This window comes from Ictalurus punctatus, chromosome 18 (assembly GCF_001660625.3).
Source record: "Ictalurus punctatus breed USDA103 chromosome 18, Coco_2.0, whole genome shotgun sequence".
NCBI lineage: Eukaryota > Metazoa > Chordata > Actinopteri > Siluriformes > Ictaluridae > Ictalurus > Ictalurus punctatus.
In genome coordinates, this window is record NC_030433.2 from 12,592,187 (window position 1) to 12,606,398 (window position 14,212).

The window sequence follows — 14,212 nt, forward strand, 5'->3', positions numbered from 1 at the left end:
GAATTGACAAAGCAGAATTTGTTATTATACAGGTAGAAAAGGACTGAAGTAGTTGTAGTTAAATTGCCAACATATATATATATATATATATATATATATATATATATATGCACAGACATATATATGTGTTGGTGTTGGTCTACCAACAGTTCTACCTTATGATTAACTTAAATCCTATGATCATTTTATCATTTATATGCTTTGTTTTTGAGTTATTGAGGTTTAGATTAAATCCAGTAAAATTGGCTGATAATAATACTAAAAGGAGATTTCTAAGAATTTCTCAGAACTCATTTCCACCACTCACGCTAACAACATTTTTAAAAAGTGAAGCCTCTGGCTGTTCTCAGACCCCATTTTGAGAACCCTAGCCCTATACTCCATTATTTAAACAATAACCTGTCATACTTTAGGTATTCACAGATAACCATGGCAACACATCCTATAGTGATATACACTGTGTGGCCAAAAGTTTGGCGACACTTGAACATCACACCCATGTGTGGTTCTACCCCAAACTGTTGGAAGCACATGGGATGTCCATGTATGCTGTAACATTATGAATTTCCATTCACTGGTACTGAGATATACAAAGCGAGCTCCATGAAGACATGGTTTGCAAAGGTTGGAGTGGAAGAACTCGCGTGGCCGAGAATTCGACTGAACACCTTTGAGATGAACTGGAATACTGACTGCACCCCAGACCTCCTCACCCAAAATCAGTGCCTGACCTCATTAATGCTCTTGTGACTGAATGAACACAAATCCCCACAGTCATGCTGTGTGTTTAGTCTTTTTAATAATAAAAATATTGTTATATTTTTGATATTGCTTTATAATATAACTTATGAGTAAGAGAGCGAAATATTTAATATCATATTCTTACATAGGTTATCCGTATGTGGATTGTTTTGTTTATTTTATTATCTTGTTTGTGTGTGTGTCACGTGATTTGAATTGATTGTCACATGTTTTGAAATGTGAGTCTAATTAAGGTGATTACCTGCTTCTATGAAGAGTTGAATTTTATTCTACATGGGTATTGTGCCTGATGAAGACCTGGTGGTCGAAATGTTGCGCTTTCAATAAAAAGTGGTTTGGAGCTGTAAATTCAGTGTATGGACATCACACTTCTTTTTTCCATAGTGTTTAGCCTTCCCAGAAGAGTGGAAGTTATTATAACAGCAAAGAAGAACTAAAACAAAAAGCACATATGGCTGTGATGGTCAGGTGTCCACAGACTTGTGGCCATATACTTTATTTTATATATGATACAGGTGTTTTCTGGCAAACAAACAACTGGTGCATTGAACAGGGTTCATACAGATGCTTCATAATAAAATTACACGACTTTCACAGACTTTTCAAGAACTATTGTTTTGTTTTCAAAGACTATACAAGAGCTGTCATTCAAACATATTCTTTATTTCTTCTTTTAAATTCCAAAAAAAGAATTAATAATAATAATAATAATAAAAAACAGCCAATTTTAATATGGCACATTTTCTAGCCATGTTGGACTAAATTTGCATTTCACAGGTACTGCTTCATCGTCACCATAACGTAATATACCAACAACTTTCAGTGGAAATTAGTTAAATGGCACTAGATGATGTCAAGTGCTAATTAGCATATTTATTGCATCATATTTGCATTCTGCCTACTGTCAGCCTCAATATTCCCAATAAAGCTGTTCACATTAACATATTTTTGTTTTTGTTGTCAAACAACGGAATGAGTATGAAATTGTGACTAAAATGCGCCCGATTAAAAGATTACATGTTAACCAGCAGTCACTTCCAAGCCACTTACAAGCTGCTGCTCTGCACTGCTAAAATCCTGATTTATAACCGCAACATCATCTGGAAAAAAATCACCATGCACATAAATGAAAGACAAGGGCTGTGCTGTGATGTCGGCAGTGACTACGTTTACATGGACAGCAGTAATCTAATTATTGACCTTAATCCGAGTAAGATAATAATGTGATTAAGGTGTTTACATGAGTCGCTTTTAGAATACTCCTGTCATGTTCCCGTTTTACATGTTTTAGAACATAATTAGATTAACAGCCCGCGTCATTACGTCACCGCGCCACGCCGTCTGACGTGCCTCCAGAATTTCACGTATCAACATACAGTTCATCTTCGTTATGGTTCTGTATACATTTTTGGGTGTTTTTATTTTTATTTTTTTACGAACACTTTAAGTGCAGTTAATTATTTGTCATGCTTTATGTGCTAATAGACAACTGCTTGAAGCGGTGGGTGTGTCCCAAATCGCGTAGTTACCGTCTATATAGTAGCCGAGATACATGTATTTTTCCCCACTACAGGCCTGTAGTAGGAAAGTATGTGATTTGGGACATAGCCGAACTCTCTTGTTTGCCGTAAAAAGTAAAACTGCCGTGTGTGATCGTGTCCTGTCGCAAAATTGCGGTGAAAACTCCTACACGACGTTCATGATGTGATTATGGTGTTTACATGTCACTACTACACGTCCATAATGCGACTAAAACAGGAGTACTCCACCTGTCTTAATTAGATTATTGCTTACTTCGATTATGACCTTAATTAGATTAAGGTAAGTAAAAATTGCTGTTTACATGGTAGTTTCTTAATTAGAGTATGGTCTTAATCAGATTAAGAGTGGATTATTGTTGTTCATGTAAACGCAGCTAGTGTTGTGATGGCAGTGTTGGGGAAGCTACTTTGAATCTGTAGCTTTTTAAGCTACAAGTTACTCATATTTTGAAGTAGTTAAGCTACAGCCAGGCTACCCTTTTTAGAAAGTAGTTAGCTACACTACAAGTTACAAATATTAAAGCTACTTAACCCTCCTAATATGTTATGGGTCAATTTGACCCATTTCCACATTTGGGATGTCTGAAATACTGGTTAATCTCTCTTTTTAATTTTTTTTTTACTTTCCTCATTTAGGGTCATGAACTTATCTGCAAATATTTGTCCTTATGGCTTGTCTCGGACAAGCCATAAGAAAACGTTTACTGTTTTAAACTGTTCTTTGCTGTTTTTGTGTGTGTTTAATCTGTGGAAGTCAGTTTGCCTCATAACATAATGGATGTAATTTTTTTCCCAACATAATAGGAGGGTTAAATGGGAGCCCTTGCATAGGCTCTGGTTTCCCCGCGACCCAGTAGGATAAACATTATACAAAATGGATGGATGGATTATTATCATCATCATCTTTTTTATGTTTTATTCTTCCTCTTTCACTGAATGAGCTGCTCTTCCTTACCCCTCAGTGAACAGAGTAGCTGCAGAGAGTTGCACCTGCGGGGGGAAGCAGGACCTTGTGCTGGCGGGGCAGTACTGGACACACTCACTCTCTCTCTACGGAAAGTAGGAGTCTGAGAAGTAGACTAGAGCTGTTTCTGACAAAATAGGGACTTTAAGCAGCAAGTGCGAATGGAGGAGAACGTGAGTAAGTGAATAGCGGGGGGGGCTGCAGCGGGGAGTCAAATATTGAGTGAAAGGATTGTATCCGTGTATCAAAAATAAACACTTTAAAGTTATCTAGTGATTTCGTATTTACTTACTTTTATAATTCAAACACTTTTTAAGCACCACTAATAGAAAGTGGCTCTTTTCAAGGTTTTCCAGTACTTCAATTTCAAAAATCCAAATTCAATCACCTTATCTGAACCCTGTCGGAAAACAGGGGCAGACTTTACCATTAGGCAAAGGTCGGCAATTGCCTTGGACCCCGAGGTACCAAGGGCCCCCAAAACGCTATATAAACATATGGCTAAGAAAGTTTTATTTTTACTTTTCGCTAATTATTTCTGTTTTTCTAAAAATCCATATGCTAAAATGCCATCATAATGCTTCCTTTATGAGTGTATCAACCCCGCCCCCCTCCCCCCAATACCCACTACATTGGACTATTCCACAATTTTACAGCGTATCTGTGGAAATGATTCAGGAAGAGAGGAGCCAATTCGTTCGAGCGTTGGTACCGTCACGTGTAGTGTAAAACAGAGCAAAAATTAAGTGAAGCAGCGGTGCTGAGGAGAAAACGGGAGGAAAGCAAAAAGTTTTTATCAGAGCCCGTGAAGTGCTTTAATTATCAGATTTTGCCTTTGACGTGAAGGCAAGGCTCTAACATTAAAGCCAAAGAACAGCGAGGCCGAGACAAACAGCACGGTTAATTCTCTCTGTGTGTCTGTCCAAATGAAACTCTGAACTCTGCAGACATGATCATATGTGAGTTTAGTGTCACATGGTGATAGTGGGCCATTCAGATGTGGATTCATGTTCAATGCTACTTCAAATAAATATGTTTAAATGTTACCACAATTTAGAAAAAATAAGAATATTTTAATAAGCTGCTGTCCTACTGTACCATACAGTGACATTGGTTAGTGGTTACAGTGAAATAGACTTATTTATTAATATAGGCTATAGCCTAATATCGAGGTTAATTTCATAATATTACAAAATAAATACATTAATATTATATTATAGTAGTGGTAGCCATAGTAGTAGTGGTCTAATTTTTTTTTCCGTTTCTGTCCTGATTGTGGAATTATACAGCGGAGAGGTGCAGTTCTCCTACACTGTACCCAGATGATGCCCCCAGACTAGCTAACCTGCTGTCGTGATCGTTTATATTTTTGTCACATTGTTCTTCTGTTTGCCTATTTTACAAATATGACTTGATATCTGTTCAGTGCTACTTCAAATAAATATGTTTAAATAGCATTTATGTTTCTGTAGTGTTATATTGTTATGCTAGTAACTGCTGTTAAAAATTGGTCTAACCATCAATGAGCCGGTGTGTTATGATGGGCGTGTTGTGGGCCGGTTGTGGTGGTCCGCTCTGGGCCAGAACATCCAGGGCCACTTTTTGGTCCCAGTTCACCCCTGATTGTTGCTATTAATGCTAAATAACAAGCTGAAAATTAAATATCTATATTAAAACACTGAAATGAGGACCCCATTCCTACATTTTTGCCTAGGGCCGCCTTGTTGGAAATCTATTGGAAGTAGCGCCAAAATGAACCACGCCCACTTACGCGCCAAAATCCACCGCTTCCGGTTCTGTGAAGTAACTTGCGCTAAGAGTCTGAAAACAAATTTCAAGCCAAATATTCTCTTCGTAGCTGAAGGCTTACACTACTTCTCCTTAATCTCTCAATATCACGCGTCTTTTTCAAGGCTTAGAGAACACACTTGAGTTGAAGTATCTCCTTGGATGATAAAACCCTGTGATTGGGATTATTTTTGGACCCCTGTGCCGCTATTTTGAAAAGATCTTTTTTGGTGTGTGGTGTTCATCGCCCAGCGTTTACACACAGCACAACACCGCAGAAGCGGCATGGCAGCAGATAACACGATGTCTAATGGAGAAGAAACGGCTTCCCTGAACGGCGAGCCAGCGGTTAAGCGGTCCCGGGAAAATGAAGGGACGGAAACTCTGCGGAATCCCCGGGAGCCTCAGAATAAAGTGACCGTCGTGCTCGGGGCTCAGTGGGGAGATGAGGGGAAAGGGAAAGTGGTCGACCTGTTGGCCATGGACGCCGACATTGTCTGCAGATGCCAGGTACGGCGCTGTATATAATGATTTCCTTTTCCACGTTGTTTTGTTTAAGTATAATAACGACGTGTTTGCTTAAGGAGTTTGTTTTGATCACAAGCAGCAGCACTACTGTTGTGGTTACCAAGCTAACACTGGGTTGCTAAGTTACTTTCTATTTCCGCAGGAGGCCTCTGTTAGCTTGCAACGACCGACTATTTCCCAGGAACTTTACACCTTGTCAATGTATATTGCTTAATTAAGTCTGTGTGTGTATATATATATATATATATATATATATATATATATATATATATATATATATATATATTAAACTTCATCACTGACTTAAGTTATTAGCGACATTTGTTACTTCTGTACTTGAGTAAAATTATGGCCCAAACAGTTTAGCGCTTGTAGTTATGTCCGGCCTTCACAGCTGCTGCTCCAACATCACTCTCTGCATCCATTGTGTCTCACAGGGCGGAAACAACGCGGGACACACGGTGGTGGTGGACGGTGTGGAATACGACTTCCACCTCTTACCCAGCGGCGTCCTCAACAAAAAGTCCGTTTCCTTTATCGGTGCGTTTCGTTTGACCTTCTCCCTTTAGAATTAAGTTCATCTTCTGCCCCCTGCTGCCCAAACCTAACAACACACAGCCTCCTTATTTTCTGCCATTATCTTTCCACCTGAGTCACACGCGCCAGTCGGGCACCCTGGCACCGCTTGTTCATTTTGTGTAACGAACTGAAGGTCGCCATCTTGTCTGCACAGCGGGGGAGCTGGGAGCATGCGCAGTGCAATTAGCGGCGTGTCCTTCCTGAAATCATAAATGGCTCCTGAATCTGAGGAGAGCAAAACAGCCATTCTTTCCGGAGCTATAGGTTCATTGGCTCATCTGCTGTTTTTATTAGGGAGGAGTAAAGATAGCTTTTTTTTTGGCATATTATTGTGTTCTGCTGTTGAAATGCAGTGTTCCTAAGAAAAATGTGATGGCAGGTCTGCAATAATCATTTGTTTGTTTATTTGGTTAATTAGTTGGGGGTTTTTTTCCCACTTTAATCACACTTCCTTGTAATTCCTCGCCACCTTTTAATTACTTCTGGTTTGTGGTGTCTGACTGATGTCTGTCCATGCTCAATATGGACTTAAAATTTCCCTCCAATATTAGCCTAAGGTGCACCTATTATGATTTTTCAAATAGCTGTTTGTGGATGTAAAAAGTCTGCAAAGTTTCAAAAATCATAGTGCACAACAAATGGGAGTTATTGACTCTCAAAAGAAGGAACCGATTCTGAACAGCTAAAACAAGTAATTCCAGACTTACTTCCTGTACTAACCTTGTAACAAAAAGGCCCACCTCTGGTCTTCATTGGCTGCTCGCTGACAGTGGTAGACCAATCACAACAGATGGGGACATGTGACCAATCAGAGCAGCATATTCTCTCTCTTTATGGAGGAGTTTAGGACTAATTTTTTGGAACTAATCATTGAACGAGTCGTTTTGGACACTGGGGGGAAAAGGTAATGCTGCAATTTAAATACCACATTAAAGTGTTTGTTGGATGCATGTCAATCTATTGTATGAGACCTTCAAAACAAAATTAGGCACATTTCAAAACCATAATAGGTGTGCTTTAAGCTGATTTTTACGCATACGCTATAAAATCACTAAACAAGCTGAAACAACTGTATATAAACATCAATCTAATATATGAGTTATTTCTTCAGCCCAGTCTGGCAATGCTGGTCATGCATGACATGCCTTTCACACATTATTACTAATTTAACGGTATTGGTCGTCATTTTCTTAGAATCCCCTGTTATTAATTGTCTTCCAGGAAATGGAGTTGTGATTCATCTGCCTGGACTGTTTGAGGAAGCAGAGAAAAATTCTCAGAAAGGTCCAGGTGAGCTAAGGAGTGTGTGTTTGGGAGGAAAGTCATGAAGTTTTTCTACCACGACCCAGTTTGACTGAATAATTTACCGTATCCACATTTGCTTTACTTTTATTGTTGCTCTTATACAATAGACCTAATTTTGTGTTTTGAATTCAGGATTACAGGGTTGGGAAGAGAGGCTGAAGATTTCTGATCGTGCACATATTGGTAGGATCACATCTGTTACTATATGTATAATGCATTGCTTCAGTTAAATCTACTTACTTCATGATAATGCCTTTGAGGCAGCACTACTGAAATTAAGCTGTGGCCAGATTATGTACTTTATCTCCATTTTTTCAGTGTTTAACTTCCATCAGGCTGTTGATGGGATACAGGAGCAACAAAGACAACAGCAAGTTGGGAAGAAGTAGGTTTTCTCTTTTTCTGTCTTCACTTTGTGAGGGAAAAGTTTGTATGTTTATTCAGCTGTTTTTCTTTATTTGTCCCTTTTTTTGTTTGTTTTTTTACCATGCAGCTTGGGGACAACCAAAAAGGGCATCGGTCCAGCATATTCCTCCAAGGCGGCACGTAATGGACTGAGGGTGTGTGACTTGGTCTCTGACTTCTCAGTTTTTGAAGAAAAGTGAGTTTTTATTATGTTTTAAAAACATGTGAATTTCAAATAATATGGAGTCCACTTTTGCTAAACGACCAACCTTTCTCCGCAGATTCCGTGTCCTGGCTAGCCATTTTCAGACTATGTACCCCAATCTCAACATTGATGTTGAGAGTGAGCTGGAGCAGCTGAAGGTAATGAAAATGGAATGCTAAAACTCATGTGCATACACTATTGCAAATTAACACAGCAGGCTGGATAAGCTGTATGGCCTGCGTATCAATCTGTGGGCTCTGACTGCGTCAGTGTCTCTTACTGAAAAATTAGTGCAAAATATATTATTACTCTTAGATGGAAATATTTGATTAGTTTAATTCCATTTTGAGGAGGGAAAAAAAAAGCAGTCAGTCTTTGCTTCACACTACCTTGTGCTTATCCTCTCCCATTGTAGGGTTATGCAGAGAGGTTGCGACCTCTGGTCACAGATGGTGTGTTCTTCATGCATAAAGCTCTTACTGGACCAAGCAAGAAGATTCTAGTTGAGGGGGCTAATGCAGCGCTCTTGGATATTGATTTTGGTAGGGATTGTTCTCCTTTTTAGTGTTTTTATTGGAATAATCCGTATTTCTGTCAACACTTATAAAGTAATTTTCAATAGATGTATTCTTTGTATAATCAGTCTATTCATATGATGGGTCATTTTTGCCTTCCACAGGAACCTATCCTTTTGTGACGTCTTCCAATTGCACTGTCGGAGGTGTGTGCACAGGTCTCGGGGTTCCCCCGTGCCACATTGGCCGTGTTTATGGCGTAGTTAAGGCTTACACCACCCGAGTTGGTGTCGGAGCATTTCCTACTGAGCAGGACAACGTGAGTGTGTTAACATGAGCTGATTCAGACACATCAGCAAATACGTAGGGTACATTTCCTGATGCGTAGGTTTTTCTTTTGGTTGTTGTGTAGGACATTGGCGATCTTCTGCAGTCAAGAGGGAGGGAATTTGGAGTTACTACAGGCAGACGGCGACGTTGTGGGTGGCTGGACCTGGTATTAGTTCGTTATGCCCACATGGTCAATGGCTTCTCTGCGTAAGTACCTTTTTACATACATGGAGTTTCTTTTTTGCCAAAGATTTAACTAATCTCATGTAATTTGGTTTGTTCTTATTCGTTTAAAAAAAAAAATACAATTTTTTTTTTAGTATCGCTCTGACCAAGTTGGACATTCTTGATACGTTGTCTGAGATCAAAGTGGGCGTGGCTTATACTGTTGACGGGAAGCCCCTGGACAGCTTTCCTTGTGAGTTATAATTCTCAGATTTGGTAATTTAGTTGTTCTCCTCTTTTCCTTTGTGTAAAATGACTATATAATTTTCAATTGCAGCTAATATGGATGTCCTGACTAAAGTCGTGGTGACTTATGAGACGTTAACCGGGTGGTGTTGCAGCACAGAGGGAGCTCGCAATTTTGACGACTTGCCACCTCATGCACAGGCCTACATTCGCTTTATTGAGGATTTCCTACAGGTGCCAGGTAAGACGCTGTATATCTGTGTCTTTCTATCTATCTATCTATCTCTCTCTCTCTCTCTCTCTCTCTCTCTCTTAGCAAAAGCACTTAAAAAAATTTTTTTTAACCCAATTGTATTTATTTATTTATTTATTTTTTACTGGATTAATTTACCTAGCAAGTGAATTAACCTCTTCCTGGAAAACTGTATATGCTTCTTTGAAATAACTGCAATAACCTAATTATCAAATAAATCTAGTTCGACGTAGAACTGCATTATAATATGCCAAAGGTCCTGCTTTTTGGTGCATTTCCATCTTCAAAATTTCAAGAAGAGGCTGAGGAATTAGATTATTGAAAAAAAAAAAAAAAACAGCTGTCCTCTTAATATTGCAAGTTTTTTTTAATTTTTATTTTATTTCTATAAATTATAATGAAGTTGTACTGCGTCCTAAACCACATCAGGTAATATGAATGATATTAGCTAAGAATAGAAACAGGTGGTAAAACCTTGCTTATTTGGCTGACTGTTTTTTTACAAGGAAAAAATGTGTACAATACATTTTTTGCAGTACTATTTGTTTTAGGTACAGTGCCTTCCACTAATATTGGCACACTTGGTAAATGTGTGCAAAGAAGGCTGTGAAAAATTGTCTTTGTTTAACCTTTTTATCTTTTATTTAAAAAATTCACAAAAATACTCTGCTCTCATGGATATCAAACAATTGCACATGTTTATCAAAAAAACAATCTTTAAATATAGGTGTGCAACAAATATTGGCACCCTTTTAGTGAGTACTTTCTGGTACCTCCGTTTGCCAAGATAACAGCTCCGAGTCTTCACATATAATGCCTGATGAGGTTGGAGAATACACAGCAAGGGATCTGAGACCTTTCCTCCATACAGAATCTCTCCAGATCCTTCAAATTTCTAGGTCCACACTGGTGGACTCTCTTCTTCAGTTCACCCTACAGGTTTTCTATGGGTTTTAAATCAGGACACTGGGATGGCCATGGCAGGACCTTGATTTTGTGGTCAGTAAACCATTTTGTGTTGATTTTGATGTAAGTTTTGGATCATTGTCCTATTGGAGGATCTAACCACGGCCAATTTTAAGCTTTCTGGCAGAGGCAGACAAGGTTTCATTTAATATCTGTTGATATTCGATAGTCCATGATGCCATGTGTCCTAACAAAATGTCAAGGTCCTCTGGCAGAAAAACAGCCCCAGAACATTAAAGATCCACCACCATATTTAACTGTGGGCATGAGGTACTTTTTCCATGTGGCTACCTCTCTGTGTGTGCCAAAACCACCTCTGGTGTTTAATGCCAAAAAGCTCCATTTTGGTTTCATCTGACCATAGAACCCGATCCCATTTGAAGTTCCAGTAGTGTCTCGCAAACTGAAGACACTCAAGTTTGTTTTGGAGGAGAGTAAAGGCTTTGTTCTTGAAACCCTTCCAAACAGCTTGTGGTGATGTAGCTGACTTCAGATTGTAGTTTTGGAGAGTTTCTGACCCCAAGATGCAAGTAACTTCTGCAATTCTCCAGCTGTGATCCTTTGAGATTTTTTGGCCACTCGAACCGTCCTCTTCACAGTGCCTTGAGACAATGTAGACACGCATCTATATTCCAGGTTCATAACATTTTCCAGTTGACTGGAATTTCTTAATTATTGCCCTGATGGTGGAAATGGGCATTTTCAATGCTTGCGCTATTTTCTTATAGCCTCTTTCCATTTTGTGAAGCTCAACAACCTTTTGCCGCACATCACAGCTATATTCCTTGGTCATACCCACTGTTATGAATGACTAAGGGAATTTTGCCTATGTGTTACCTCATATTTATACCCCTGTGAAGCAGAAAGTCATTGTTGAACAATTTCCTGTTCCTAGTTACCCAGGTGTACTAAATAATGTAATACATCAACGGGAATACATGTCAAATATTTTTCTCAAATGAATTCATAGGGGTGCTGACAATTGCTGCACACTTATATTTAACATATTTATTTATTTTTGATAAACCTGTGTTGTTTATAATTGCTTGATATCAATGAGAGCAGAATATTTTGTGAATTCTTTTGACCAAAAGATCAGGTTAAACAAAGACAATTTTTCGCAGCCTTCTTTGCTCATATTTACCAAGGGTGCCAATATTAGTGGAGGGCACTGTACCTGTGTGTTTGAAAGTTGTATTTGAGCCCTTTTGTATCTCTCAACATCATTGTTTTGTTTTTGTTTGTTATAGTTTGGTACATTTTTAAAATACTTTTTTCTCTCTCTCTCTTCTAGTAAAATGGGTTGGGGTTGGAAAATCCAGGGAGAGCATGATAAAGCTGTTGTAAGATGCACAGGACAGTACCTGAAATCCACCACATGCATATGTCTTCCAGGGACATCATAACATTTTCAAAACCAGAAATTTTGTATCGGGTTCGTGTTTGGCTAAAGACGAACCTGGGTTGAGAACCCTGTGAATGTCTAACTTAAAGTGAGCACCAGCATACCTCCAGTTCAGGACCATAGATAATAATGAGGGATTGCACAATGTTGCAGACAATTTCATTTAGAGAATGACTCAGGGTTCATGTGTATGAAACGTTAGAATAAGAGTTCTATTCTTGCATACTGTATGATGTTGGCTTTAATTTCAATTCCTGGACCAGCATTCTTATTGTGACACTTGGTGCATATTGGTTCAGAGGTCAATCACTCCCACTTTAGATCTGCACTAAAATTAGATTTGTGTAAATATTTTGCAGACCATTTGAACCTCTGGCTTTAGCTTTCCTCTGTACTACTCCATAAATACTGATTACAGGTTCAAGCTTTTTGGTCCTCATCTACTGAACTAAAGTCCATTGGATATGTTGCTCAGATTACCATTATCAATTGTAAGGCTTTATTTTGATTTTAGAATGAAAAAAAACCCCCCAAAAACAACTATTTTTCCATCGGTGTTGAAAATAGAGTTTTAAGATTTTACTGTAAAGTGTAGCCAAACTTTTTATGTAATCATGTGTATGGGGTTTATTGTATGAGCTATGATTTGAAACATTTTAATTTGTACATTAAAATAGTTTTGGGTGGCTGGTGTTGACTGTCTTTAAAAAAAAAAAAAAAAAAAATTTACTTTACAGCTGTATGATTAAATGATGGATTTACACAAGCTTTTTTTTTTAAGCAGCTGTGTAAATGTACACCTAGCACACCTTCAGTTTTAACAGATGTGGATATTAGAAGTGCAGGAGAAGGACAGATCCACACACACACACACACGCATAAAGCTGCCTTCCACTGGAGTGTGTAGATTGTGTGTCAAGTTATTGGCTGCTGCTTTGGAACAATAAAGTGTTCTAATTAAACAGACTTGTGACTTTTTTTTTGTATTTTCCCCCTCTTCTTCCCTTCCCTTCTTCCCACCTGTTTTATGCACTCACCAACGGGACACAACTACAGTGGCTAGACACAGCTGACATACAGGTACATCTAAAAAAAACAAACAAAAAAATCTTGTGGAAAATTGTTTGGGTTTTTTTTCTGTAATTTAATTCACGTGGAACTTTCATATTCTAGATTCATTACACATAAAGTGAAATATTTCAAGCCTTTTTTATTTTAATCTTTATGGCTTACAGCTCATGGAAATCAAAAATCCAGTATCTTAAAATATTAGAATAAAGAAATGTCGACGTGAGAAGTGCTCTAATCAGCTAATTAACTTAAAACACCTGCAAAGCTTTCCTGAGCCTTTAATCTCTGAGTCTGGTTCAGTACATACAACCACAATCATGGGGAAGATGAAAGTAGATTTTGCATTTCATTTGGAAATCAAGGTCCCAGAGTCTGGAGGAAGAGTGGAGAGGCAAAGAATCCAAGTTGCTTGAAGTCCAGTGTGAAGTTTCCACAGTCAGTGATGATTTGGGGTGTCATGTCATCTGCTGGTGTTGCTCCAGTGTGTTTTCTCAAGTCGAGAGTCAATGCAGCATCTGCCAGGAGATTTTAGAGCACTTCATGCTTCCATCTACTGACGAGCTTTATGGAGATGCTGATTTCCTTTTCCAGCAGGACTTGACCCCTGCCCACAGTGCCAAAACTACTAGTAACTGGTTTGCTGACCATGGTATTACTGTCTTTGATTGGCCTGCCAACTCACCTGACCTGAACCCCATAGAGAATCTATGGGAGACACTAGACGTAACAATACAGGCGCGCTGAAGGTCGCTATCAAAGCAACCTGGGCTTCCATGACACCTCAGCAGTGCCACAGGCTGATTGAGCTGATTGTTAGTTACCTCTGGTTTAAAGATAATTTAAAAAATAAGCCAGGCCTTAGCTGAAATCCCCAAATCCCTCTGCAGCCTCTATTAGCATGCAGTAGTTCAATGTATGCATTCAGGCTTGTGATCACTAGATGGCACTAGCGTGCACGGTGTAAAAAAGCTTTGCGTAATGAACTTTTTCGAAAGGTCCGGGAGGAAAGCTTCATTTTTCTAGCACTGATTTTGTTTAATTGCATATTTTTCGTTGTCATATGCAAGGGGTCCAACTGTACGTTGTGCAGATGCATCTTTTCCGCCCAGTATAAGATTGCCCATGGAGTCAGGCAGAACTATCAGAAACTATACTCAGCAGAAAAATAGGAATGTCCCTTTTTC

At 38.8% G+C, this 14,212-nt stretch overlaps 1 protein-coding gene across 1 annotated transcript; it reads left to right on the top strand.

Moving 5' to 3' along the window:
* Positions 1-5,109: 5,109 nt before the first annotated feature.
* Positions 5,110-12,923, top strand: adssl (adenylosuccinate synthase, like). The gene is made up of 13 exons (XM_017493247.3): positions 5,110-5,565; positions 6,021-6,123; positions 7,384-7,452; positions 7,600-7,650; positions 7,786-7,852; positions 7,961-8,068; positions 8,154-8,235; positions 8,493-8,619; positions 8,757-8,911; positions 9,005-9,129; positions 9,243-9,340; positions 9,425-9,574; positions 11,847-12,923. The coding sequence occupies exons 1-13, from the start codon at positions 5,341-5,343 to the stop codon at positions 11,897-11,899; spliced, it is 1,413 nt and encodes a 470-aa protein (XP_017348736.1). The 5' UTR covers positions 5,110-5,340; the 3' UTR covers positions 11,900-12,923.
* Positions 12,924-14,212: the final 1,289 nt, after the last annotated feature.